Genomic DNA, 23,633 nt, shown 5'->3' on the forward strand with positions numbered 1-23,633 from the left:
TTCTTTGCTGAAGCCCGATATCCCAATGTTCCCAGTTCTGTTAACAGCCTCTTGGTTCCCTTGATGCAGTCCTCTTGGGTTTCAGCAGCTAAAAGAATATCATCGACATATTGAAGTAGAGTTACCTGGGGATTGGATTCTCTATAAGATGCCAAATCCTGGTGGAGAGCCTCATCAAAAATGGTGGGGGAGTTCTTGAATCCTTGTGGCAGGCGAGTCCATGTCAGCTGGCCTGACATCCCAGAGGCTGGATCCTTCCACTCGAAGGCAAAGTAAGGCTGACTGAGAGAAGAAAGTCTCAGGCAGAAGAAAGCATCTTTAAGATCCAAAACAGTGTACCAAATGTGCTGAGGTGGAAGAGTATTTAAGAGATTGTAGGGGTTGGGTACCGTGGGGTGGAGGTCCATCACCCGCTTATTTACCTCTCGTAGGTCTTGTACCGGTCGGTAATTATTAGTTCCTGGCTTTTTAACTGGCAAAAGAGGGGTATTCCATGCAGATTGGCACCTTACCAGGATCCCTAATTCCAGTAACCTTTGTATTTGAGGACGGATGCCATCTCGGGCTTCTTTACTCATGGGGTATTGGCGGACCGTCACTGGGGTGGCGGTTGTTTTAAGTTCTACCACCACAGGGGGCCGATATTTTGCCATTCCCATACCGGCAGTTTCTGCCCAAGCCTGTGGAAACCTAGTCATCCAATCCTGCATGTCAGCTTGTGGAGGCGAGGGTGTTTCATATATCCTGTGTTCATCTTCCAGTTTCATGGTCAAGATTTGGAGTAATCTCCCTTGGTTGTCAGTTATGGTGGGCCCTTCTGGTTGAAAGTGGATTTGGGCCCCCACCTTAGAGAGTAAGTCTCTACCTAGCAGAGGGTATGGGCACTCAGGTATGACCAAGAATGAGTGGGTTACTCGTCCCACCCCAAGATCTACTGTCCTTCGGGTGGTCCATGAGTACTGCTTATTTCCAGTGGCCCCCTGGACCCATGACCTTTTAGTTGAAAGGGGGCCCTTTGAATGAAGGAGGACTGAGTGCTGGGCTCCGGTGTCCACCAAGAACTGGACGGGTTCCCCCTCCACTTTAAGAGTTACCCTGGGCTCGGGGAGAGGGTCCGAGCCCTGACTTCCCTAATCTTCCTCTTCCAATGTTAAGATTTTATCTCTGGTTGGCCTTCCCCTGTTCCTTTTTTTAGGGCATTCTCTTGCCCAATGACCTTTTTCTTTACAGTAGGCACATTGGTCCTTGTCTAATGGCCGCCTTCTATCCGTTGTTCGCCCTTCCTGTCTATTTCTGTCTCTACTGTTTCCTCCTCTGACTACAGTGGCCAGTATCTTACTCAAATGTCTTTCTTGCCTCTTATCTCGTCTTACCTCACGAGCCTCTTGTTCCTTCTGCTTTCTTTCTTCCCTTTCTTCCTCTGTCTCCCTCTTATTATATACCTTATCTGCCTCTTTTACTAAGTCCTGAAGGGAGAAACCTTGTAGGCCATCCAGCCTTTGTAACTTCTTTCTAATATCAGGGGCCGCCTGGTCAATAAAGGCCATTGCTATGGTGGCCTTATGTTCCTCAGAGGTTGGATCATAAGGAGTGAATCGTCTAAAAGCCTCCATTAAGCATTCTAGGAACACGGTTGGCGATTCCTGGGGCCCCTGAGTTACCTCTCTTACCTTAGCCAAATTCGTGGGGCGCCTGGCCGCTCCATGGAGACCCGCCACCAGAGCCTGGCGATACATTTTCAGGTGCTCCTTACCTTCCAGGGTATTAAAGTCCCAATTCGGCCTGACGAGTGGAAAACCGGCATCAATCTCATTAGGCAACTGGGTAGGTTGTCCATTGGCGCCTAACACATTCTTTCTAGCCTCCAGGAGAACCCGTTGCCTCTCCTCAGTTGTGAGGAGAGTCTGGAGGAGCTGTTGACAATCATCCCAGGTGGGTTGGTGGGAGAAGACAAGAGACTCTATTAGAGCAGTAAGAGCCTGTGGGTTTTCAGAGAAAGTAGGGTTATGCATCTTCCAATTATAAAGATCTGCGGAGGAAAAGGGCCAGTATTGAAGGGGCCTATTCCCGTGGTTATCGGGGGGGCCATATTCTCTAAGGGGTAAAGCAGTAGAATCCGGGGAAACAGCCCTCCGGCTTCTGGTGCCCGCCGAGGGACCCCCCCTTTCCGCCATAACAGGTGGCCCTACTGGTGCGGAGGGTTGTGAAGCTGGGGGTCCTAGGGGCGACATGGGATTTAGGGCCGGAGGATAAGGAGGTGGGGAATCTAGAAGAAGCAAATCAGACTGCAGGTCAGGATATATCGCCTTTGGCGGGTCCGGGGCAGCAGATGACTTTTCCGTGTCTGGGGTTTTCTTCAGGGCCAATATCTCCGATTGTGCTGGAGCGCATGCAGATGTGCCTGTTGAGGAAACAAAGGGCCGGACCCACGGAGGCGGGGAGAGAACTAGATCTTCCCAGACCAAGATATATGGTATCTGGTCTGGGTGTCCGTGGGGTCCTGTGTTAAAGACCCTAGACTTGACTAGCCCAACCTTATATAACAAAAAAGATCCTTCGGGTGGCCACCCTGTCTGAAATGTAGGCCACTCAGAGGTACACAGCGTTTGCCATTTTCCTTTCCTTACTTCTACCGAAAGGTTGTGGGCCCTAGCCCTAACTTCGGTTCAGTGGCTTAGGGTAAGAGAAAGAGGAGTCGTCATAGTTTGTCCCATTGTCGTCCGTCAAAAGAAAGATAATAGTACAGAAAAACAATAAAATTTCAAAAGACACACATTGATATTGCCGCCGCGAACTTAAACCCGAAACCAACTCAAATTCAGATGGCAGCTTATATAACCTGCCAGAACCAGCCGCCGCGAACTTAAACCCGAAACCAACTCAAATTCAGATGGCAGCTTATATAACCTGCCAGAACCAGCCGCCGCGAACTTAAACCCGAAACCAACTCAAATTCAGATGGCAGCTTATATAACCTGCCAGAACCAGATGAAGGGGAGACAAAATTTGTTTCTCCTTCCAGATGGACCACCAGGGCGTCCCCCGGGGCCCGTGGACACCAGCTTTCGGCACGTCTGCCTAGCCAGGAGTCCAATACAGATTCCACAGCAAGCCGGTTCGCACGGCTTTTACCTAATGGCGGCTAGCAACAAACAAACGACAAACAAACAGACAATTGGGCTCGAGCCTACCTGATACCTCCGACTCCCGATGTTCTTGTGACCCGGGGGCGAGTGGGGATCCCGGACGAGCCCCCAAATGTTAGACCCAAGCGGTCTACGAGGGATTCCAACTCGCCCAAGAACCGCCAAGAGTCGAGAGCCGTTGCAACACGCAAGAGGTTTATTAGGAGCCGATGCACCGGGGTTCCCTGAACCTCACGCAGGAGGCCGATGGGGAACCCCTAAAAGCGGAATCACATACTTTTTATAGGTTTATTTACTCATAGGGCGGGTATATTCTCACAATGATTGGGTAAATGTGGTGACTTTTGAATTCATTGGCTTAGGAACTTTTGTCCCACCTTCTGGCCGTTATAGTTGTCTGTTCATTGTGGCAGTTAGGGCGTATACCTGTTACGGGCAACTGGAAAATTACCCGCTGTCTGGCAAGTCCCCGTCAACTGAAAAACTCCAAGAATTGGTTTCGATAGGGAGAAGGAGTGGCGCACGATAGGGAGAAGAATTGGTTTCGATAGGGAGAAGGAGTGGCGCACGATAGGGAGAAGAATTGGTTTACGGGAACAAGTGAGGGGGTGGAAAGTCCCTAAAGGCCCCACATGGGGAGACTGCTTCTATCGTCAGGACCTTCCTGCACCCTCTCCAGACTGCCCCTGCCCCCCAGCCCAAGGCTGCCCCAGTCTGGCTGGGGGTTGACAGATGTGCCCCTATGGCCAGGTGCCTCAGCCAGGCCCTGTCCATAGGACTAGCTGTGGGACCCCCTTTTCTGGGAAGTCTTGGGAACAGTCTGAGACCTCACCCCTTACCTAAAGCCGTGCCCTGCTGTACCTCTTCTACTTAGATTCCAGATTAGGGTGTTTCCACCCCACTTCTCCAGCCTCTGCAGGTTCACCAAAGTGAGGTGCTCAGGTGAGGGGGAGGGCCGAAGGTGCAGTGTTTCCCCCTCCTCTTGGCCAGACTGGCCCCAGATCAGTTTCCCTAGTTGTTCCCCACCCCCAGCCCTTTAGAAAGAGCGCATGTGCACTCGCGTGCGCGCGCGGCCTGGAAAATCTGATGAGGCTGCAGTGCTGAGTTTCCAGGCCCCTATCCAGAGGCCGGTGGGCGGCCCTGAGGTTTGGGGCTGGGCAGAGCGGGGAAGGGCAGGTAGCCCCCAGCTCTGGCGGGGGCTGGTCCCTGTGCAGGCCTGTGCTCCCTGCCAGACAGCCTGAGAGAAGGGTCCTCAGGAAGCCAGTTAGCTGTTCAGACTTTATGTACCTACCTGCCTGTTTGCTGGGCGTCCGCCTCCCCACCTTCGAGCCCTCTCCGGGGCCCAGAGCTGCTTCCTTTCCTCCATCTCCCTTTCCTCCTTTCCCCGCGTCAGCTGCCTTGGGGTGGCGGCTCCGGGGGAGCGCTTCCAGGTGAGTTGTTGGCTCCAGGCTGTGATGGGGCCTGACCTCCGGGAGGCTGCCCGGGGCCTTCGCAGGCCTGAGGCCAGGTGGGGGCGGGGTCTAGGTAAAGGGGGTGGGGCGGGGAGGGGTCTAGGTAGAGGGGGTGGGGCGGGGGCGGGGCGGGGCGGGGGTTGGGGGGGAGGCAAGCAGGCATCCTAGGGGGCCGGGAGCAGGAGCTGGAGGTCCCAGGTTCAAGCCCAGCTCCCCTCCTCACACTGGGGCCTGGGCTCTTCCCTCCCTGGATATTTCTTCCTTATCTGGGGGGCAAGGGTGTGAAAGCAGAGGGCTCTTCTAGACCTACCATCACTGGGACTCAAGGCTTTTGGGACAGACGTGCGCCTGTGTATGTCCACAAGCGACGCACACGCATAGCTGGTCCATCCACCCAGCACCCAGCCACACACACCCCCACCACGTCACCAGGACCCCTCTGCACAGGAACACAAAGGCCCGGTCCACCTCTGCGCGTGGAGGGTCAGACACCCCCTCCTCTCCCCGGGGGGCGTGGCCTCGGGGACCCAGCTGTCTCTGCCCACCCGCAAGGCCGTCTCTCCTCTGGGTCTGGGTCTCGAGGGACAGTTTCCTGCCTGGAAAGCCAACAGCTGGAAGAGGGTGGAGCTGGGGGTGCAGGGGGAGGTGAGCTTGCCTGCAGCCTGGGGGCCGCAGCCCTGTGCCCCTGACAGGGCCCTGCTGGCACAGGGTCTGGGCTGGGGAGGGAGTGCCTCGCTCTCCGCCCACTGACCAAGGGGAGGGTGGGGATGGGCTCCCCCTGCTACCGCCCAGCTCTCTCTGCAGACTCAGCCGGGATGGGGTCCCCATTCCTGCGCGCGGTCCTCCTGTGGCTCCCAGGCTTCCTGGCCAAGGTGAGGTGCGCCCCTGCTCTCCAGGGCATCCAGGCCTCCCCCTGCCCCGTGGCCCCACGGCTGGGCTGCATTAAGCAGGGCAGGGGAGGCTCCTTCCCACCCCCCTGACAGGACAGCAGGACAGTCTGCTCCTGGTCCCAGGGCCTCTGCACCTCGGTGTCCTGCGGTGATGCCCTTCGGCCATGTCTGCGGAAGCCAGACGAGAGGACAGCCTTTTCTCTGGTCCTGGCTGGAGCCCAGATCCTCTGCCCATCTCTTCCCACACCCTTGCCCCCTCCCTACAGGAAGACAAGTGCCCCTCCCTGGAAGGGGGTCCACTCGGGGAGAGTGGAGGTAGGTGCCTTCCATGGGGAGGGGGCTGGGCAAGGCTGTTTCTCTGCCCAGACCCCGCCTCTGCTCTGGCCCTTCCCGCCTCTCCTCCTCCTCTGGGCAGAAGGTGTTGGGAGACTCTGACCCAGCCCTTCTCCCCCGGATGGCCTCTGAGGGTGAATGTCAGCGTCCAGGGGAGGTTTGCTAGCCACACCCTCTGCCTCAGCCGCCTGACCCCCCTAGGGTCCCCGGAAGAGCAGCCACTCCGGGCCCACACCAACGCGTCCAGCTTTGAGTTCCAGGACCTGGTGCCGGAAGTCGCTACCAGCTGGAGGCGACAGCCCCGCGCCCTTGAGGGCAGAACACCGCTGTCATCCGCACTGCCCGCACAGGTGCATGGCCTGCGGGCAGGGGAGGGGCTGAGCCGGGTTGGCAGGGGGCAGGGTGGCCAGAGACGGTGAGGGCTCTGAGGGCCACGCCTGCTGCAGTGACTCGTCAGGGGCACTAGAAGCAGAGGTGACGCCCCGGCCCTGAACTTGGTGCCTCTCTCTGCCTCTGATGCAGCCCTGTTGACGGTCCAGGACCTGCAGCTCCGTAGCTCGGGGAGCCCGTCCCGCCTGGAGGCCTTGCGGGGCGCTGCCCCCGGGGGGCAGAATGGCTACCAGATTCTCTTCTACCACCTGGAGTCGCAGACGTTGGCTCACAATGTGTCCGCGTCCCCGGGCACCCTGTCCGACAATTCTGGTGACCTCTTACCCGGCAGCGAGCGTGCTCTGGAGGTTCCCACCTGGGCTGCCGACCTCCAAGCGAAGCCCAGCATCCATCAGTGGACAGGTGAGGCCAGCGCTCGGCAAGGCCCCAGGGGGCGGCTGGTCTGGGAGTGGGGGGCCGTCCAGAGCCACGTGCCATGACTGGGCTCCTGGGCTGCTGCTGCTGGGGCGGGGCCCGGGCCCCGCGTCGGGCCCTCTCTCCAGCCCGGCTGTGCTCTCCCCACCCTTTCTCCAGTGCCTGTGCCTCCAGCTCAGCTGACGCTGCGTGCGCCAGGTGCCAGTGCCCTGCAGGCCTCCTGGAATGGCTCTGGGGGCGCCGCCTGGCTGCGTCTCGTGCGCACAGACCTCTTTGGCGACTCCAGCCTGACGGCGGGGGTCACACGGGCCATCTCCAGTCACACCTTCCCTCGCCTCTCTCCGGGAACCCCCTATGAGCTGACACTCAGCGCTGTTGCCGGGCCCCATCTGGCAGCAGGGCCCAACGCCACTGAGTGGACTGGTGCGTGCTGGGTGGGTAAGGGGTCGCCGCAGAGGCTCTTCAGTCAAGCAGGCAGGAGCCAGCTGGTGGGGTGGGCTTCCAGGAGTCCTGCAGGGAAGGGGTGAGGCCTGCCTGGAGGGGGTGCCCTCCTGCAGGCTGGTGGCAGGAGTCCGCCCGCCCCCCCCCCACCCCCACAGGCGACGATGCTGGTGACACTTACCAGCACCGGCAGCGTCCATGTGCCAGCCCCGTGCCAGGCACTTCTGTGTGTCACCTCGTTTATCCCCCAGAACAGCCCCTTAAGTTGTGTTATCTCCGTACGGTGGAGGGACCGAGGTTCAGAGAGAGAAGGACCAGGTCCCGAGGCTGGGCTGAGCCCGCGGGGACTTTGCTGCACTTTTGCTCAGGGAAGTGCTGTCTCGCTGCCGCGCGCTGGCTGTGGGTCTCGGGCAAAGTGCTGACCCTCTCTGTGCTTCAGCCTCTGTATCTTAAGGCAGGATGATGGCAGCCTTGTGAGGAGTGTGAGGTCTGTCACCGGATGTGTTATCGTTTGTCACCACGTCCTCGGCCGGGTCCCAGGACTCACCCAGAATATGGCTCAGGGTCACTGCCAGCGCCTGGATGAGGCCTGGTCCAGGGCGTGCGGGAAGAAGCTGACACGGGGGTCCAGGACCTTCTGCACGTGTGTCTCCCTTCCCCACAGATCCCTCAGTCCCCCTGGACCTGGTACTCGCTCCCCGGCCCCCAGAGCTCTGGGCCACCTGGAAGGCAGGGCCGGGGGCCCGGGATGGCTACCTGCTCAGGCTAAGTGGGCCGGTGGAGAAGACCATCACGCTGGGTCCCGGGCCCTTAATGCCACGTTCCCGGGGCCCCTGCCCGCTGGACACCACGCTCTAGAGCTGAGGGTTCTGGCCGGGCCCTATGACGCCTAGACCCAGGCCAGTGCCTGGCTGGAGGGGAGTCTGTGCTGGCGGGGTACAGGCCGGGGTCCTGCCCAGGGGCACCTGCATCAGGAGACGTGTGAGTCCTCGCTCTCCAGGGACCACACCCTCTCCAGATGCTGCAGCCCAGCGCCGGAAAGGCGATGGTACCGAGCTGCCCCTGGACGGGCTGGAGGCCGGCAGGGAGCCTGGGACCCAGGTACTGCCCTACACCCAGGGAGCCCCCAGCCTCCTCAGAAACATCGCTGGGCCACCTGGTGCCACCCAGGTCACTCTCCAGGGACCTGGGGCCCACTACCAGGGGACAGTGGACACTGTCCCCTCTCCAGGCAACACCCCCCGAGCACCATAAGTCACACAGGTGAGTGCCAGCCACTGCGGACCCTGGTCTGGGGCTGGGGGGCTTTGCCTCGGGGTGGAGACCTGGGTGGGGACATCACAGCGCCACAGACATTGCAGGGCTCCCTTACCAAACCGCTCCTCTCTCCAGGGCCCCTGGCACCTCAGTCACTGGAGGTCGTCGGCAGGGGCAGCCCCTCTGACTTGACTGTTGGCTGGGCTCCAGCACCAGGGCAGCGGGAAGCCTACAGGGTCGGCTGGCGCCAGGAGGGCAGCCAGAGCTCTCTGGGCGGTCTTGTCGCCCCGGGCCCCGATACTTCCGGCCTGACGCTGAGGGGCCCCGTGCCCGGCTCCTGCTACACCATGTGGGTGTGGGAGTGGGCAGAGGGCCAGGGCCTGCCCCCGTGAGTTCCCGGCTGCGGGCCCTGGGTGGCCAGCCTGGGCGGTGGCGGTTGGGACCAACGTCCTTCACACGCCGCCCTCTGTGTGCCGTGTTCCTGGCTCAGAAGCCGTGCATCCATCCAAGGTGGGGCCGCTCATGAATCTGTTTGCAAGCGTTCTCCACCTCCTGCCATCTGGTCGGCCATCCATCCATCCATCCGTCCATCCATCCTTCCAACAAATATTTAATGAATGCCTCCCATTTCTAGGTATGGGGTTAGGCGCTAAAGCTAACAATTATGAAGAAGACCATCTAGAAAGGAAGGCTGCCGGGTAAACAGATGGTTTATGTGTCTGTTAAAGTAATGCATATTGGTTCATACGTCACAGCGTAAACGTAGACGCACAGAGAAGAATACACACGATGTATTTGAACCACTTGAAGCTCTGTTCTCACTGGTTAAAACTGAGGACTGTGGGGAATTGTATGTGGTTCTGGCTAATCTTTCAGGGTTTACAGAAGGGCCACCTTAAAGAGTCAGGGAAGGGTTCCCAGAGGAAGGAGGTGGGCCGAGAAGCGTGTGTGTCTGAGTAGGGTGGGCAGAGAGGGGCCTTAGCAAGGGGCAAGTGTGGACCCAGGCCCTCAGGTTGGGGTGAGAGAGAGAGAGAGGGAGGGAGAGAAACAGAGGGAGAGAGAGAGAGGGGGGGAGAGAGAGGAAGAGAGACAGAGAGAGATTGGGAGGTGGGGGCCAAACGTCAGTGGCTGAGCTGGAGGCCCGTGTCCCGGGTGTGAGACACAGGCGCTGGGTGCTGGTGGGGACCAGGTGGACCAGACGTCACCTTCCAGGAGCTGGTGGTCTGGGAAGCAGGTGGGGCGCAGGCGTCAGGGCGGAGACCGTGTCATCCAAGAGGTTTTCCTGGGAGGGAAGGAAGGAGCGGGCTGGAGCCTGGTGGCTAGCTGTGCTTGGAGACCAGCGAGCAGGGCACAGACGACGCAGCAGGAGGGGTGGCGCTGGGTTGTCCCAAATCCGTTTCTTCCTGTCCTCAGTCCCTGCGCCTCCCGCCAACCTGAGCCTGGGCCTGGCCGCCCAGCCCCCTGCCCTGCGGGCTGTCTGCAGCACCCCCCCCCCGCCCCCGTCGGGGGCAGGAACGGCTTCCTCCTGTGGCTGTACCGCCTGACCCCCCTGGCTCTGGAGGGTGAGGAGACCCTGACCCCCAAGGCACAGACTTCTCCTGGGCCCAGCCGGCTCCGGGCACCGAGTTCCTGGCGTGGCTGTCCACCCTGCAGGGGCCGGACAAGAGCAGCGGCACCAATGCCACAGGCTGGACACGTGAGTGCCGTCCGCATGGCCCTGCCTTGCTCAGTGGGTCCCAGGGGCTGCACGACGCCCTTACCTCCCTGTGGTCCGTGAGCAGGCTGCTGGGTTGACGACGGTTGCTCCCTCGGGCACCAGGACACCCCTCACCCTGGCCGAGAGTCCCCGGGGCCTGGCCCTTCTGGCACCAGGAAGGCGGGCAGAACCTGGGCTTTGCTCCCGGGCGGTGGCATGGGCTGGGCCCTCGAGCTCTCTCATGACCAGAGACGGGGAAGTGGGGACTGGGTGGACCAGAGGACCGGCTGCCAGGCCCCCCGGGCCCCTTGCTTGGTGTTCTATCTCTTAAACGACATCTGGGAGGCCTCCATCTCACGGAGGAAGAAGCCAAACACAGGGCAGGCTCTCAGTCCTCAGTGGGGCGTCGGGGTTCACGTGCGGGCAGTATGGCCCAGGGTCCACGCTCCTGGCCACGTACCAACCCCAGAGAGAAGGGGGGGTGGGGGGCCCCAGGAAGGGTCACAGTTCCTGAAGTACAGGACGGGTCACACGGTGAGGCCCAGAGGCCCAGAGCCGGGAGGCTGGGCCAGGAAGCCCCTCCCAGAGGCCCGAGGCCTGCTCGGTGGAGCCGGGCAACAGTGGGGTCTCCTTGCCCAGCGTCATCCTTCTCCAGTGTGGTGGCCCACACTGCCCGCCCTGCCCTCCCGACCCCTCCCAGGACCCTGAGACCTCGGACCGGCCCGGGAGGGGTGGGAAAGCTCCAGCCAGGGGCTCTAACTGGCTCAGACCCGGATCGGGCCTGTGCCTCTTTGAGCCTCAGTTTACAAAGGAGGGGTCCACCAGGTGACCCCAGGCCCTGGGCCCAAGGGGAGGGTGGAGGGGCCCCGCCTGGACCCCAGACACTGCCTGCCCTTTAACCTATCCACCCACTCGGGGGGCTGTCAGAGCTGGGGCTGGGCCCGGAAAAGGCTCTGCACGTAACCCCCTGGCCGCCCCGTCTGGCTGGGAGAGCGGTGATCGATGCGCTCACTCAGCATGGCCGGGGCTTGTTCTCTGCTGTCTGGGGAAGTCAGGAGGTGGTCTGCCTCCCCACGGGTAGAATCTCCTCTCACTGGTCCTCTGAACCGGTGTTTCGCGACTGGGCCAAGGGTGGAGGGCCAAGTGGGGCCCTTTCGGGAGGAAGGAGCCATGATCGGGGCTGTGCTCTTCACCCTGCGCTAGAGCTGCCCTCAGCAAGTCCCCAGTCCCCGCACGGGGGCCTAAACCGCAGGCGTCCCCAGTTCCGAGGCCACAGGTCTGAGACCTAGGCTGGCAGAGTCCTCGGTGAGTGGACGGCTGTCCCTCAGTGTCTGCGTTCCAGCCCCTCTGGGTCAGGGCCCACACCGATGACCTTTTACCTTCCTCACCTCTTTAGGGACCGAATCTCCAAATACAGTCACGCTATGAGATCCTGAGGGTCTGGACTTCAACTTGAATTTGGGGGGACACAGTTCAGGCCATGACACCTCCCTTCTCTCCCCCTGACCCTGTTGTCCCCGCAGCCCCCCTCGCCCCCCCTCTGGTAAGTGTGGCCAGTGATGGTCCCACCCAGCCCCAGGCATCCTGGGTCCACACGCCGTGAGGCTGGGACGGCTACCAGGGGACCCTGTACCAGGCAGGTGTCCCGGTGGGCTCCAGCCCTGTGGGGGCCCAGGTGGACGGTGCCAGTTTCTCAGCTCTGACTCCGGGCACTGAGTACGAGGTGCGGGTGGTCGCACAAGCCGGGCCCCTCCGTGTGGCAACAGTCGGCGCCTCCGGCTGGATCTGTGAGCTGCATTGGAATGGCCGGGGGAGGAGCAGCGGGCAGGGCCGCCCCTGGACCCCTGCTCCCTCCCTCGGTGGCACCGCTGCCCCCCAGTCGCCTGTCCCACCTGCACCACGAGGGCCCTGTGTGGGGTCACAGGCGTCCTGCTCTCCTCCCCACAGCCTCACTGGTGCCCATCAAGCTGCTGGTGTCCATGCAGGCGGGCAGTGCTGTGGTCAGCCTGGCCTGGGCCAGCGGCCGCCTGGGGCACGGAGTGTACCGCACACACCTGGACTCAACCTCTCCCTGTCCATGCTGTGTCAGGCGGGGCCGCTCCAGGCCTCCACGCACCTGGTGCTGCAGCCCGTGGGTACGTCGGTGTCTCTCAGGGGGAACAGAGCACCCTGACCGCTGCCCATCCTGTCCCAGCCCTGCTCGTCTGGGTGTGTGCCGTGCCCACCCGCCCTCGGGATGCCCCCTCGCTCTCCAGATGGGCGTCAGGTCCCGAGGAGACCTTATTTCTCCCTGTGGCCGCTGCCCCTTTCCAGGGACAGAAATGCCTGGTCCCTCTGCGCCTCTGATTTTGACCACCTCTTGGGCTGCGCTGACTCCCACGCGATGTGGAACACTTGAACCCGCAGAGCCCGACCCAGTGGAGGACGTGCGGTGCCAGCCCGAGGTCACCCGCATGGCTCTGGCCTGGATGGTGCCCAAGGGGGACGTGGACACGTGTCCGGTGGTGGTGGAGCAGCTGGCAGCAGGAGGGGACACCCACCTCGTCTTCCAGGCCAACACCTCTGGGGATGCCCTCCTGCTGTCCCGCCTGGAGCCCGCCACGTCCTACCGCCTCAGCCTCTCCGTGCGGGGCAGGAACGGCCCGTGGAGCCAGGAAGTCACCATGGTGTGTGCCACTGCTGCCGAGGGTAGGCGCCCCCTTGGCCTCAGGCCCCGCTCCCTCAGTCTTCCTCCCCCATCGCCCCCAGCCCCGGCCCCGACCCTGACCCAACGCCACACTCGTTTGACACACCCTGTGGGGCTTGTGCCCAGCACCCAGCCCAGTTTGGATTCTGTGTGTCCAGTCAGCTGCCATTGCAGGCATGGCCCTGCCCTTGGGGTCTGCTATCAGGACCTCACTCTCCCCACCCGCCCCCAGCCTGGCACCCCCACCCCCGATCTGGCCGAGGCCCCCAGCTGGAGCCTGAGATGGGGATGGACGTGCTGATATCCCAGGGCATGTTTGGCGAGGATGACGGGCAGATCCAGTGGTATGGCGTCATCGCCACTGGTAACATGCCGCGTGAGTCCCGGCCCAGGCGGGTGGGGGACCCTGGCTACTGCCTGGCAGGGGTGGCGTGGGGCCCAGGTGCTGACACGGGTGAGATGAAATGTCTGAGGCCGGCGGGAGTCTTGGCGCAGGAAGGGGGACTGGGACGTTCTGGCGGAAGGGACTGGTATACTAACGGGGGTGGGCACGTCTAGAACACGGGCAAGCCCCTCTGGCCCCACCCCACTGCCCACCTGCCCCGCCCCCTCCCTGTTCCTCTCCTAGTGGCACGGCCTCCCTGTGAAGCCATCAACCACACCTGGTACGACCACCACTACAGGGGACGTGACTCCTACCTGGCCGTCCTGCTCCCCAGCCCCTTCTACCCGGGGCCCTGGGCCGTGCCGACGTCCTGGATGGTGCCTGTGGGAACAGAGGACTGCGGCCAGACCCAGGATGTTTGTAACGGGCAGCTCAAGCCGGGTTCCCACTATCGGTGAGGGCCAAGGCTGAAGGGAGTGGGAGACACTGAAAGTTTCATTGATGGGTTGTTTACACCTGTGTCAACAAAAGAGCTGGACTGATTCACAGAGAGAAAGCATGTGCTGGTCCAGGAGGGTCAGTAGAGTTATTCTGACTGGGCTTCCTGGTAGGCAAGGCAAAAAGGGGAATGCCTACCTGCCACATGGTTCTTTTCTCATCAAAGCAGGGGATGGATTCTCTTTCGCTTTGCTAGGGCTATACCGAGGATACCAGGCACCTGCTTCTAGGGCTTCTTGCTCTCAGAATAGGGCAGTGGAGGCAGGAGAGAAGCTGGGAGAGGGTGGAGTTTGCTCTGAAGTCTCAGATGACAGGGTGCCAAGCCCTAAACAGGTGAGGGGGGCTCCTGCTACCTGACCATCTGCTGTCCGTGACTCAGTTTCCTGGGAGGGGCGCAGCCCTCTTTGCCTGCCACGCCCCCCCCCCCCCCCCCCCCCCCCGCCCCGCAATGGAAGGTCCTGCCCCTATGTGACAGGTTCAGTGTTGCAGCCTTTACCAGGTACAGCTCTGAGACCCTCATCTCCTTCTCAGCCTTCTCAGGTAGGTGGGCGCCCAGCTAGGACTCCAGCTGGGTCCTGGGGTGGGGATTGGTGCTGGGACCTCCCTTCTGAGGCTCAGCTACCAGCAGGGACCTGTCCTGCCTAACAGAGCTGGGAGCCCCAGAGCCAGCGAAGGAGGTGCTCCTGGTGGCAGCCCTGGCCTGGGTGGGCTGGGGGTAGTGGGCAAGACAGGCACTGAGGAAACGGTTTGCTGCTGCTGTGATCGCTCTACCCTCCCGCAGGGCTTCCCTCCGCCATGCTGCTCCCGGTTGGCCACCGTATTCTGGAGCAGCGCTGACCAGTAGAAACATAAGGCAAGCCACAAGTGAGAGCCACATCTGTGGTTCCCAGTAGCTATGTTAAAAAGAGAAACATAAACAGGTGCAATTAATCTCAACCACGTTTTATTTAAACCAAGATATTAAAAATATCATATCAACACGTGATCGACTTTTTTAAATGATTAATGAGAGATTCTACATCCTTTTCTTTTTAATCAGTGGAACTTTGAAATCCTGTGTGTAGCTTATGCTTGCAGCAAATCTGAAACCGGAGCCGCTCCGGTTCGAGTGCTCAGTAGAATAGCCCAGGGTACGTGGCGACCGTACTGGACGGAGCAGCTCCAGAAGGCGCGGGGCCAGGCCTCCACCCTCTTGTCCTCAAGGGTGTTGGGTGGGCCCTGCTCAGGAGCTGGGGGCAGGGAGGGCTCACAGGCTGTTCTCGGTGCCCGTCCAGGGTGGTCCCCCTGGCAGCCTTCTCTGGCCTCGGTTCAGCACCTGGGACTTCCTTCTGCAGGGTGAGGGCTGTCACTGCGCCCTCCACCCAGGGGGTCTCGGGCCCAGGGGAGGCTGGTGTGTCTCACGGGGCGGCAGGTCGGGGCTGCCCAGCTCACCCTTCCGTCTCCGTCCACAGAGCCCTGGGCCAGCGGGTCCCGGGCGGCCGTGCCCCTCCCGGCAGCGGTGGGCGTCACAGCGGGCGGTGGCCTTGCGCTTGGCGCCTTGCTGGGCCTGCTGTTCTGGAGGCGAGTGCAGGGGCGGAGGTGAGCGGTGGGGAGGGCTGGGCCGGCGTGTTGGGGGAGCCCCAGGCTGCCTCCCAGGCCCCGTCACCCTCTGCAGGTCGGAGAAGAACCTGTGCTCCCAGGAGCTGGCGGCTTGCAACGTGCGGTGAGTGTGCGGCCCCTGGCCCGCCCTCCACAGGCTCGGTGATGACGGGGTCTTCCCGGGACTGCGTCCCTCGCCCCCCCCAGCCAAGCCCGCCCTCAGCCGCTGTCACACCCTCGTCACCCTTCTCCCAGGGGCCCCCGGCTCCTCCCAGGCCCTCAGCCTCTGCCTCCAGACTCCCGTCCTCTCGGTCCCCGACTGACCACCTGGACGGTTGCGGGCCAAGTCACTTCCGTCTCCTTCTTTCTCTTCGACGTCGGATTTCGCGGTCTTCCCAATATCGCTACTGTTCTTCCTTCTCTCGGCCGCACCCTGAGCGGCGCTGCGAGCAGCTGTGCCCAGAGCCATCCTCAGGACCCGGGGGCGGGGCCTCAGACACTCATGCCCACCTCCTCCGAGTGTGGTCCTGTTTGCTCTGCCCCCTCTCTCTGGCCCCTACGGGCGCCCAGGGCAGGACTCTGCACACCAGGGCTGCCACCTACTCGTCTCCCTTCGCCCAGGTGGACCCACCGGCCCATCCCTGCCCACAGCTTCCGACAGGGCTATGAGGCCAAGAGCGCCCGTGCCCACCAGGCTTTCTTTCAGGAGTTTGAGGTGAGGCCTCTGCCGCCCCCAGGCTCTGGGGGGCCCCAGCTGTGCACGACCCCGCCCCCGGTGTGGGGGTGACATGGGTCTGCTTCGGCCCCCATCTCTGCAGGAGCTGAAGGAGGTGGGCAAGGGGCAGCCTAGGCTGGAGGCCGAGCACCCTGCCGACACCACGAGAACCGCTACCCTCTCGTGCTTTCCTGTGAGCATGGCAGGCAGGGGCGTGCGGGCCGCAGCTCGGCCCGGAGGAGGCGCTGCGTGTGCCCGCCCTGAACGCGCGGCTTTTAGCGTCTGCGGATGACCACTGCCCGGTCAGGCTGACCCCGCTGGATGGAGAGCCTCACTCCAATTATGTCAACACCAGCTTCATCCCGGTAGAGCCGCCTGCGTGCTGGCTGCGGCATCCACTCGGGAGGGGCCCGGTTTGCAGGACACGCTGTCCTGCCCTAGCCGTCCATGAAGACCGCCAGCTTGTGTGTCTTGTGTGTTGGTCGCTGTGCTGGGACCGCAGGAGGCAGGGCTGGGCTACGCGGATTCTCACCTTCAAAGGAGCAGGAGTTGTGTGTGTGTGTGTGTGTGTGTGTGTGTGTGTGAGATGCCTGCCATGCGGCATGACAGGTGCTGTAATAAGGGCACACGTGTGGTGCTCAGAGCTCATGAAGAAGGAACGTTTAGTCCACCTAGGAATCAAGAAAGGCTTCCTGGAGGAGGGGGCATTTGGTCTCTTGAAGGATGAGCGGAATCCTGATAAGTGATGAAAGAAGGGCAGACGTTGCAGCTGGACAGACCCAGAGAAGAGCCGGGTGGGACATGTGGACAGAGTGTGGCGGGGTCATCGGGTGGAGGCAGGAGAGGCAGATGGGGCTGTTGGAGGAGGGACTGAGTGCCGGCCTCGGGGATCTGGGTGGGCAGTGGAGCCCTGGGAGATACGCAGATGGTGTGGGTCGGGTGGTGAAGGGGTGGCCTGGGGAGGCTACTTCGGGGCCATCAGTGTCTTGTCATCGTCCCATCGAGGTGGGGCTGTCTCCAAGTCACCCTCCTGATTTGGGTCCTTGGTGCACGTGTGTTCACGTGTGTGCACACGTATCGGCCTGCACACGAAGTCCTCACTCCCAGAGATCACCCATGGGATGCATGGCTGTGTGCTGGGGCCCCAGTTAACGTGATCCTGCCCACCCCCAGGGCTACACCCGCCCGCAGGAGTTCATCACCACCCAGGGGCTTCTAAAGAAGACCCTGGAGGACTTCTGGCAGCTGGCGTGGGAGCAGCAGGTCCGGGTCGTTGTCATGCCGACGGTGGGCATGGAGAGTGGGTGGGTGAGCGTGCCACAGCCCCCGGGGTGGCCACCAGGTGGCAGGCTCTCCCCACGGGACCAGCTGTGGGTCTGGGAGGCCAGGTGAGGCCTGGGGGTTGGTGGGGTCCCCAGGCCGCCCGGGATGGGGCAGGGAAGGAGACCAGGAACCCAGGCTCCCAGCTGGACTCGCGCCTCCATTGCCTCTGCTGTTTCTCACCGAGATCACCCTCTCCTGCTCCGGGCCCAGTCTGCGTCCTTGCTTTAAACATGCCTGTGCCCTGCTCCGTGTGGGGCCCTGGGACGACACCTTTGAGCCCCTCCAGCTGGAGCGGTGAGGCCAGGCCAGGTGGTCCTAAGTAAGGCCGTGCAGTTTGCACAGGAGCCCGGCAGCTGCCTGGAAGTCCCAGGGGTCACACAGAGGTCTGGGGATGGAGGTGCTGGGGCCGGGCCGGGGGAGAGAGGCTTCCGGACAAGCAGGGTGACGGAGACAGACGGGTGGGTGGGAGGTGCTGATACAGCAGGGGTGGCAGTGACGGGGGGGCCCGCATCCCTCTGGCCCTAGGTGCTACGTGAGCACCACTGGCCAGCCGACTACACCCCTGTCACCCACGGTCACGTCCCCGTCCACCTCTTGGCCGAGGAGCCCGAGGACGAGTGGACCACGCGGGACTTCCAGCTGCAGCACGTGTGTACCCGCGAGCGAGGGGTTGTGACTCCTCGGAAGGTCGGCTCACCTCCTGGGCCCCTGGCCGCCCCCTTGCCCAGGAGGTTGGAGGTTAGGGAGGGTAGGGAAGCACAGGGAAGGCTAAGGGTCATCCGAAGTTGGATGGGAAGGGATGGTTTCTGCCCTGCCCTGCGCCCGGCTCAGGGCCCCCGCTCACCCCAGACCCCTGGGCTGTGACCTCCTGGGGCAGCAGTGCCCCCCTCCCCCTTGGGCCCCCTGCAGGCAGACTCCCCGGGAGGCTGGAGGAGCTGAGGGGAGCATCCCAGTGTGGGGGGCACACCCCGCCCTCAAGATCTGGTGACAGAAGGCGGGCTGAGCAGAGGACGGTGGGTTAGGAGGGGCGGGGAAGCAGCTGCGGTTCACCACCCGGCCGGACCGCAGCGTCCCCGAGCCCCCCAGCGCCCTGCTGGCCTTTGCGGGCCCCGTTCGGGAGAGGAGCGGGGCCTGTCCTGGTGCAGGCAGGCGGGGCAGGCGGCGGGTGGCGGGGGTGGGCTGGGGAAGGGCCCCGCTTCACGGCCCTGGGCCCTCTGACCCGCGGTGCAGGCGTGGGCCGCTCGGACACCTTTGTGGCCCTGTCAGGGCTGCCGCAGCAGCTGGGGGAGGAGGATACAGTGGTCAAGCCAGAGGCCGAGTGCATTCTGTCCATCCATGCCAGGGCCTGGTGGGAAACAGGAGCGGGGCTGGGGGGGCCTGGTGGGTGGCTTTCGCGGGGCAGCCCCCAGCCCCACCCTCCAGTTTCCCCGTTCCTCAGATCTAGTTTCTAGTGTCCGGGGGGCGGCCCTGGATTCAGAGCAGGTTACTCGGGGCGAGGGGGCACAGCCGCTGCCCTGTGCACGGCAGGACTGGCCTGGCCCCGCCCGCCCCCCGCAACCCGGCCTTCCGGTTTCCCGCCGCCGGCGGCAGGCGCGGGGGACTCGCTGCTACGTGGCCAGAGCGGCTGGGTTTTCTCTGCCTCCTTCGCTCCACCACAGTGTGGGAGTCTGGGGAGGGAAAACCAGGAGGAGAAGCAGAAAGGAGAGCAGGAGTGCTCACCGTGGCGACACCATCACCCGCGGCCTCACCAGGGCCCATCCGTCGCCTCATCAACCAGGAGGCCCTGGACGGCTGGCGCCAGCGGCGGGGCCCCAGCTGCTCCCGGTAGAGGGCCTGGGGGACACAGAAAGCCTGCACAAACCAGAGCAGGACGCCCCGAAAGGAGTCAGACCCCGAATCGGGGAGGGGCTGGGCTCTCCTTGGCCGCCCCGAGCTCCTCTTGAAAGGCGAGGGGTCAGAGGCCGGGAGGGCCCTCGCGGCCTGTGCAGCAGAAGCTGGAGCAGGGCAGGCTCCCCGCTCACCTGGGCCTCCTGGGCTGGGTCACACCCTCTTCACACTCGTTCCCAGGAGGCTGGGTTGGCCCATGACGACCCTCCAGTAGGCGGGCTGGAGCCTCGCCCTGGGCCCGGGCCCCGCCATGCTGAGGGGGCAGCAGGGCCCCCGCACCAGAGCTGCAAAGGAGCAGGGGGGCCGCAGCGAGTGGGGAGTGAGGCCGGGAACACGGCCGAGTGGGCAGCACCCCTGTGGTCTCTCCGGCCCTCCGTGCACAAGGACCACCCAGGGCTTCCTGGGGGCTCATCTACATCAGGGCCGAGCCCCACGCCCCAGAGGCCAACGGTTGGTTTCCGCCTTCCTGGCCCAGCCGTGCAGCCCCTGGGGCCCGGGAGGTGAGAGCAGTAGCAGAGAATGGGAGGGGGGTGATGAGTGGCCCTGGGGGGGTGACGGTCCTGGATGAAGGGCCACTGGCTGCCCTGAGGCTTTCAGGCTGCCGCTGTACACTCAGGATGGACCGTGTGGGGACAGCAAGGTCAGGAGACGCGGCCGGCTCTCACTCCACCCTGAGCTTGGCCCGGCGCCGGGATGAGCCCAACTTCAGCCACCGTCTCTCGCCCTCAAGCCTCCCGCCTGGCCCTTCCAGCCTCGGGCTGGTGGAGCTGCAGCTGCCGGACTGGCCTCCAGGTGGCGCCAGACTGCCGACTCAGGCCGGGTGGGCGCGTCCCCCAGCCGGGCGCCTGGCTCCATCCCGGGAGCAGGGTCCAGGGCTCCCGGGCTCCCACCTGACTGGGGCCGCGTGCAAGACGCTTTGTGAGTGGACGTCACACCTTCTCTAGTGGGGGGCCTGGGGCTCGGCTGGAAGTCTCCTCCTGTAGCCACCCGACCTCCACCCGCCCCGCGGCTCCGGCCCTTCACGGCCCACCTGGCGAGACAACCCCTCGCTCCCCTCCCCAGGAGCCAGGATGCGGCGGGTGACCCCGAGTTGTACTTCTGGGGCTGCTCTCCCCGCCAAGTGGGTGACCTCGAACGAACAAGGTGCTTCCGGGGCCCTCCTCCGATCCCCTGTGGCCCCGAGGCTGTCCGCTCTGGCACAGGGTCCTGAGCCCGCAGCCCAAACGCCTGCAGGACCCGCTCCCCGCTCTCCGGGTTGTTTGCTTTTTTCTTTCCTGGATGAAATTCCTGCCAGCTCGGAGGGAAGGAGGGAAGGGGAGCGAGAGGCGAGAAAGTTCCCTGGCTCCGCCCTCCCCTGCCAAGCCCAACCCGTGAAACCCAGGAGTGAAGACCGCGCAGCGATGCCTGCTCCTCTCTGACTGTGCGCCACCGGTGCCCGCCGCCCTCCCGGCCGCCGCGATGCCCAGCGCACCCGGGCTCCGCGCCCTCTGGCTCTGCGTCGCACTCTGTGCCTCGCCGTGCGCCCCCCAGCCTGGCCCGCGGCCCGCCTGCCCGGCCCCCTGCCGCTGCCACGAGGACGATAGCATGCTGTCGGCCGACTGCTCTGAGCGCGGGCTCTCGGCGGTGCCGGGGGACCTGGACCCCCTGACGGCTTACCTGTGAGTACCACGCGCTTCTCCCTGAGCCCGCCTGGCTGCGCGCTGGCCGGGCCGGCCTCAGTCTGGGGCACCTGCGCAGCTGGAGCCCCGAGGCCCAGGCATCTCCTGCCCTGTCCTGGACTGCGGGGCCGTGGCGGGGAGAACCGTCCCAGGCTGAAGGGCAGGCGAGTGGTGAGGCCGGGCTTCCCTGACCGGTTCCCAGTTGGCCCCTGTCTCGGGGCCTAATGGCGCGAGCCCAGGCTAGGTGAGAGGTGGGTCTCCGGGCCCCGAGCAGAGGGGCCCAGACTGCCACCCCTTCTCCTCTTGCCGGTTTCTTCTCCTGCAGAGCAGCGCCCAGGGCGGTGGCCCGGGGCTCAGTGGAGGAGAGGGGAGAGGCCCCGTGGGGGGAAAGATTGTCCCCGGCCGGGGCAAGGAGAGCAGAGCAGTCACTCAAGCTGGGTGGCCTTGGTGGGGGTCCCAGAAGCCAGGAGAGGGGACTAAGCCACTCTCGTCTCCTCCAAGACGTCCCTGCTGGCTCCATCTCCCTCCACTGAGGCCTCTGGCTCCCCAGGGGCCTCCCTGAAGTCACGTCCCAAGAGGCCATGTTGGAGACACTAATTTGTGGGCAGTGCCAAGCTGAAAACCAAAGAGCTGTTTTTAGAGTCTGAGTTGGGGTGAGATGGTGTGTGAAGTGGACCCTACTGGGGGCAGCTGCCCCTCAGGGCTTGAGGGCTGGGGGCTCTGGCCTGGCCACCTGGGCAGGAGGAGGGAGTGAGCGCACACTCCAGACCACCTGCCTCCCCCCTGCTCTGGGGAGAGGAAGGCTTGCTGGCTCAGCCCCGCCTGGGCCTCCATGACCTCTTCTCGGAGGAGGAGAGTCTGGGCCATCTGTCCCGGAGGTGGGGTCCCGGAGCTCTGTGGCTTTGGGCTCCAGGGCCTGGGGGCTCTGAGGAAACAGGAGCTAGTTTTTAGAGTCAGGCAAGTATTTGAACTAAATGGGACCAGGGCAGCTCGCCTTTAGCCGTTTTACATGTGTGTGGGTGAAGTGGGTAGGACATTGTCTCATTTGAAGACAGGGTTCTGTGGCTAAAAAGAATTTGGAAATGACTTCTGTGGAGCCTTTCTCTGGGGAAGCAGGAGAAAGTTCCCTTTTCCAGGCTGAGGGGCTCACTGGTCCCACCTCCTTCCCCAGACCCATCCTTTCTCAGGAGGACTTGGGGAAAAGAGGACAGTGTCGCCGTCAGAATCCACGCTGCTGGAGGGTTGCCCCCACCGTCTCGTCACAGTTCCCCTGGCGCTGTCACGTCTGCATTTGGGGTTTTCTGAGCCGACCCTGAGTCTCCCTGGGGCCTGAGAAAGCCCCTCTCTCCCAGGACTCAGCCTGTGCGTCCCAGGGCAGGAGGGAGGGTCCCACGTGGCCTGGGGACCTTAGCAGCAGGCCCTGGAATGTTGGAGGGAGGGGAAGACGCAGGGTCCCCCTTGGCCGCGCAGGGTCTTGTCTGGGTGGTGAGTGGAGTGTCTCTGCAGGGCGGTGGGCCTCCTTTCTCTGCCTCTCTGGAGAGTGGCCCAGGCACAAACGCACCGTGGAAGGGTGGGCGTGAGGGCCGCCCCCTTCCCTCCTCAGCAAAGTGAGGATATGCCAGTCCAGCCCCAAGTGGCCCAGCTCTGGCCGAGGACGGCCCACACTTTCATCGGATGCTGGGGCCCGCAGGGCCTCTCGTCTGGGCCACCCAAGCCCTGGCCCCTTCCTAGCTCAGCCCCCGACAGGGTCACTCGAGTCCTCTGAGCCTCGGGGTCTTCGTCTGTACGTGGGGACAGGTGGGTGGTGGGCAGGCTGAATGAGGCGACGTGTCGTGTAAACTCCCGGCACAGTGCCTGACACATACGAGCAGTGCCTGAACCCTAACACGGGAGGAAATGGCACCCGGGGTGAGCGCAGAACCTAAGGGAACAGGCTGTGGCGGGATGAGGGGAGGCGACTGCGGGGTGCTGGCCTCAGTCAGTGCCTGGCTGCTTCGGGTGGGGCTCGGGGTCCAGCCAGCTGTGAACACTGGGGATGGGGTGGGAGGACATGGAGGAGAAGGTGAAAGGTCAGATGAGAACACGTGGATGTACAGGAGGCCGGTCAGAGGGTGCCCTTGAAGACCTTCAGAAGGTGCCAGAGACAGAGCCGTAGGGGGCACCAAGGAACTCGGGGCTCCAGGAGACACCCAGCCCGTGCAAAGAGCTGCCCACCGCTGCCCAGCTCTCTTGGTCCCACTGCGTCTCTGCTCTGCCCTCACCTGCAAAGACGACACTCCCTCAGGGTCGGACGCCCGGCTGATTGGGTTGAAAGGACTGACGCCAAACACCCACAGGCCCTTGGTGTCTCTCCAACCCGCGGTCTCAGTGAGGCTCGTGGGGACTCATGAGGGTTTGGATGTCCTCCCTGGAACTCACCTGGGAGACACGGACCCCTGGCTCTGGGGCACCCGGAAGGTGGGGCGGCCCTTGCTCTATCCCGTCCCACGTCCGCACAACGAGGGGACAGAGATATACACGTGTTGTTGGCAATACCCAGGGCTGTCCCTGACTTGGAGAATCTGGGTAGTATTCTGAGTCCCTCCTTTGCCCCCAGAGTTGAGCAGAGACAGGACGTGGGTGGGGGGCCGAGCTGCTTGTAAAGGCCTGAGGCTCGTTCGCTTGCACTGACCCCTCAGCACCCATTTCCATCACCTTCTGCCTCCGGGACGAAGGGGGGCCCCCACTCCGCGCCCGCCGTCAGGCAGCTTACTGCCTCCTTGGGACCTTACTCCCTGTAAGGCTGCTGTGACGACCGCTGACCTCGATGAAAGGTCAGACGCAGCGCATGGGTAGATTCTGGGTAGTTTCCATACTCATCGCTGCCTGGGGGTGATGAGACGGAG

At 63.2% G+C, this 23,633-nt stretch overlaps 2 protein-coding genes across 2 annotated transcripts in view; both read left to right on the plus strand.

The window, feature by feature from the left end:
• The first annotated feature begins 5,412 nt into the window (after positions 1 to 5,412).
• On the plus strand, positions 5,413 to 20,300 carry LOC116744312 (receptor-type tyrosine-protein phosphatase V-like). The gene is given in 35 exon segments (XM_032613915.1): positions 5,413 to 5,469; positions 5,754 to 5,802; positions 6,022 to 6,206; positions 6,360 to 6,612; positions 6,784 to 7,047; positions 7,730 to 7,867; positions 7,870 to 7,952; positions 8,008 to 8,296; positions 8,458 to 8,710; positions 8,813 to 8,832; positions 9,736 to 9,795; positions 9,798 to 9,911; positions 9,914 to 10,018; positions 11,542 to 11,805; positions 11,966 to 12,064; positions 12,067 to 12,153; positions 12,425 to 12,706; positions 12,937 to 13,080; positions 13,333 to 13,543; positions 14,063 to 14,127; positions 15,039 to 15,165; positions 15,242 to 15,286; positions 15,787 to 15,880; positions 15,984 to 16,041; positions 16,044 to 16,073; positions 16,169 to 16,245; positions 17,054 to 17,188; positions 17,729 to 17,851; positions 17,951 to 17,977; positions 18,240 to 18,348; positions 18,392 to 18,583; positions 18,981 to 19,087; positions 19,271 to 19,590; positions 19,707 to 19,910; positions 20,153 to 20,300. Coding segments are annotated over 35 exon segments (4,818 nt in total).
• Positions 20,301 to 20,548: 248 nt separating this feature from the next.
• The window catches only part of LGR6 (leucine rich repeat containing G protein-coupled receptor 6), a 95,465-nt gene continuing 92,380 nt past the window's right edge, over positions 20,549 to 23,633 (plus strand). Inside the window, 1 exon segment of the mRNA XM_032646230.1 lies at positions 20,549 to 20,748. Coding sequence (XP_032502121.1) covers positions 20,549 to 20,748 — 200 coding nt within the window.

The sequence above is a fragment of the Phocoena sinus genome, chromosome 1 (genome assembly GCF_008692025.1).
Source record: "Phocoena sinus isolate mPhoSin1 chromosome 1, mPhoSin1.pri, whole genome shotgun sequence".
Taxonomy (NCBI): Eukaryota; Metazoa; Chordata; class Mammalia; order Artiodactyla; family Phocoenidae; genus Phocoena; species Phocoena sinus.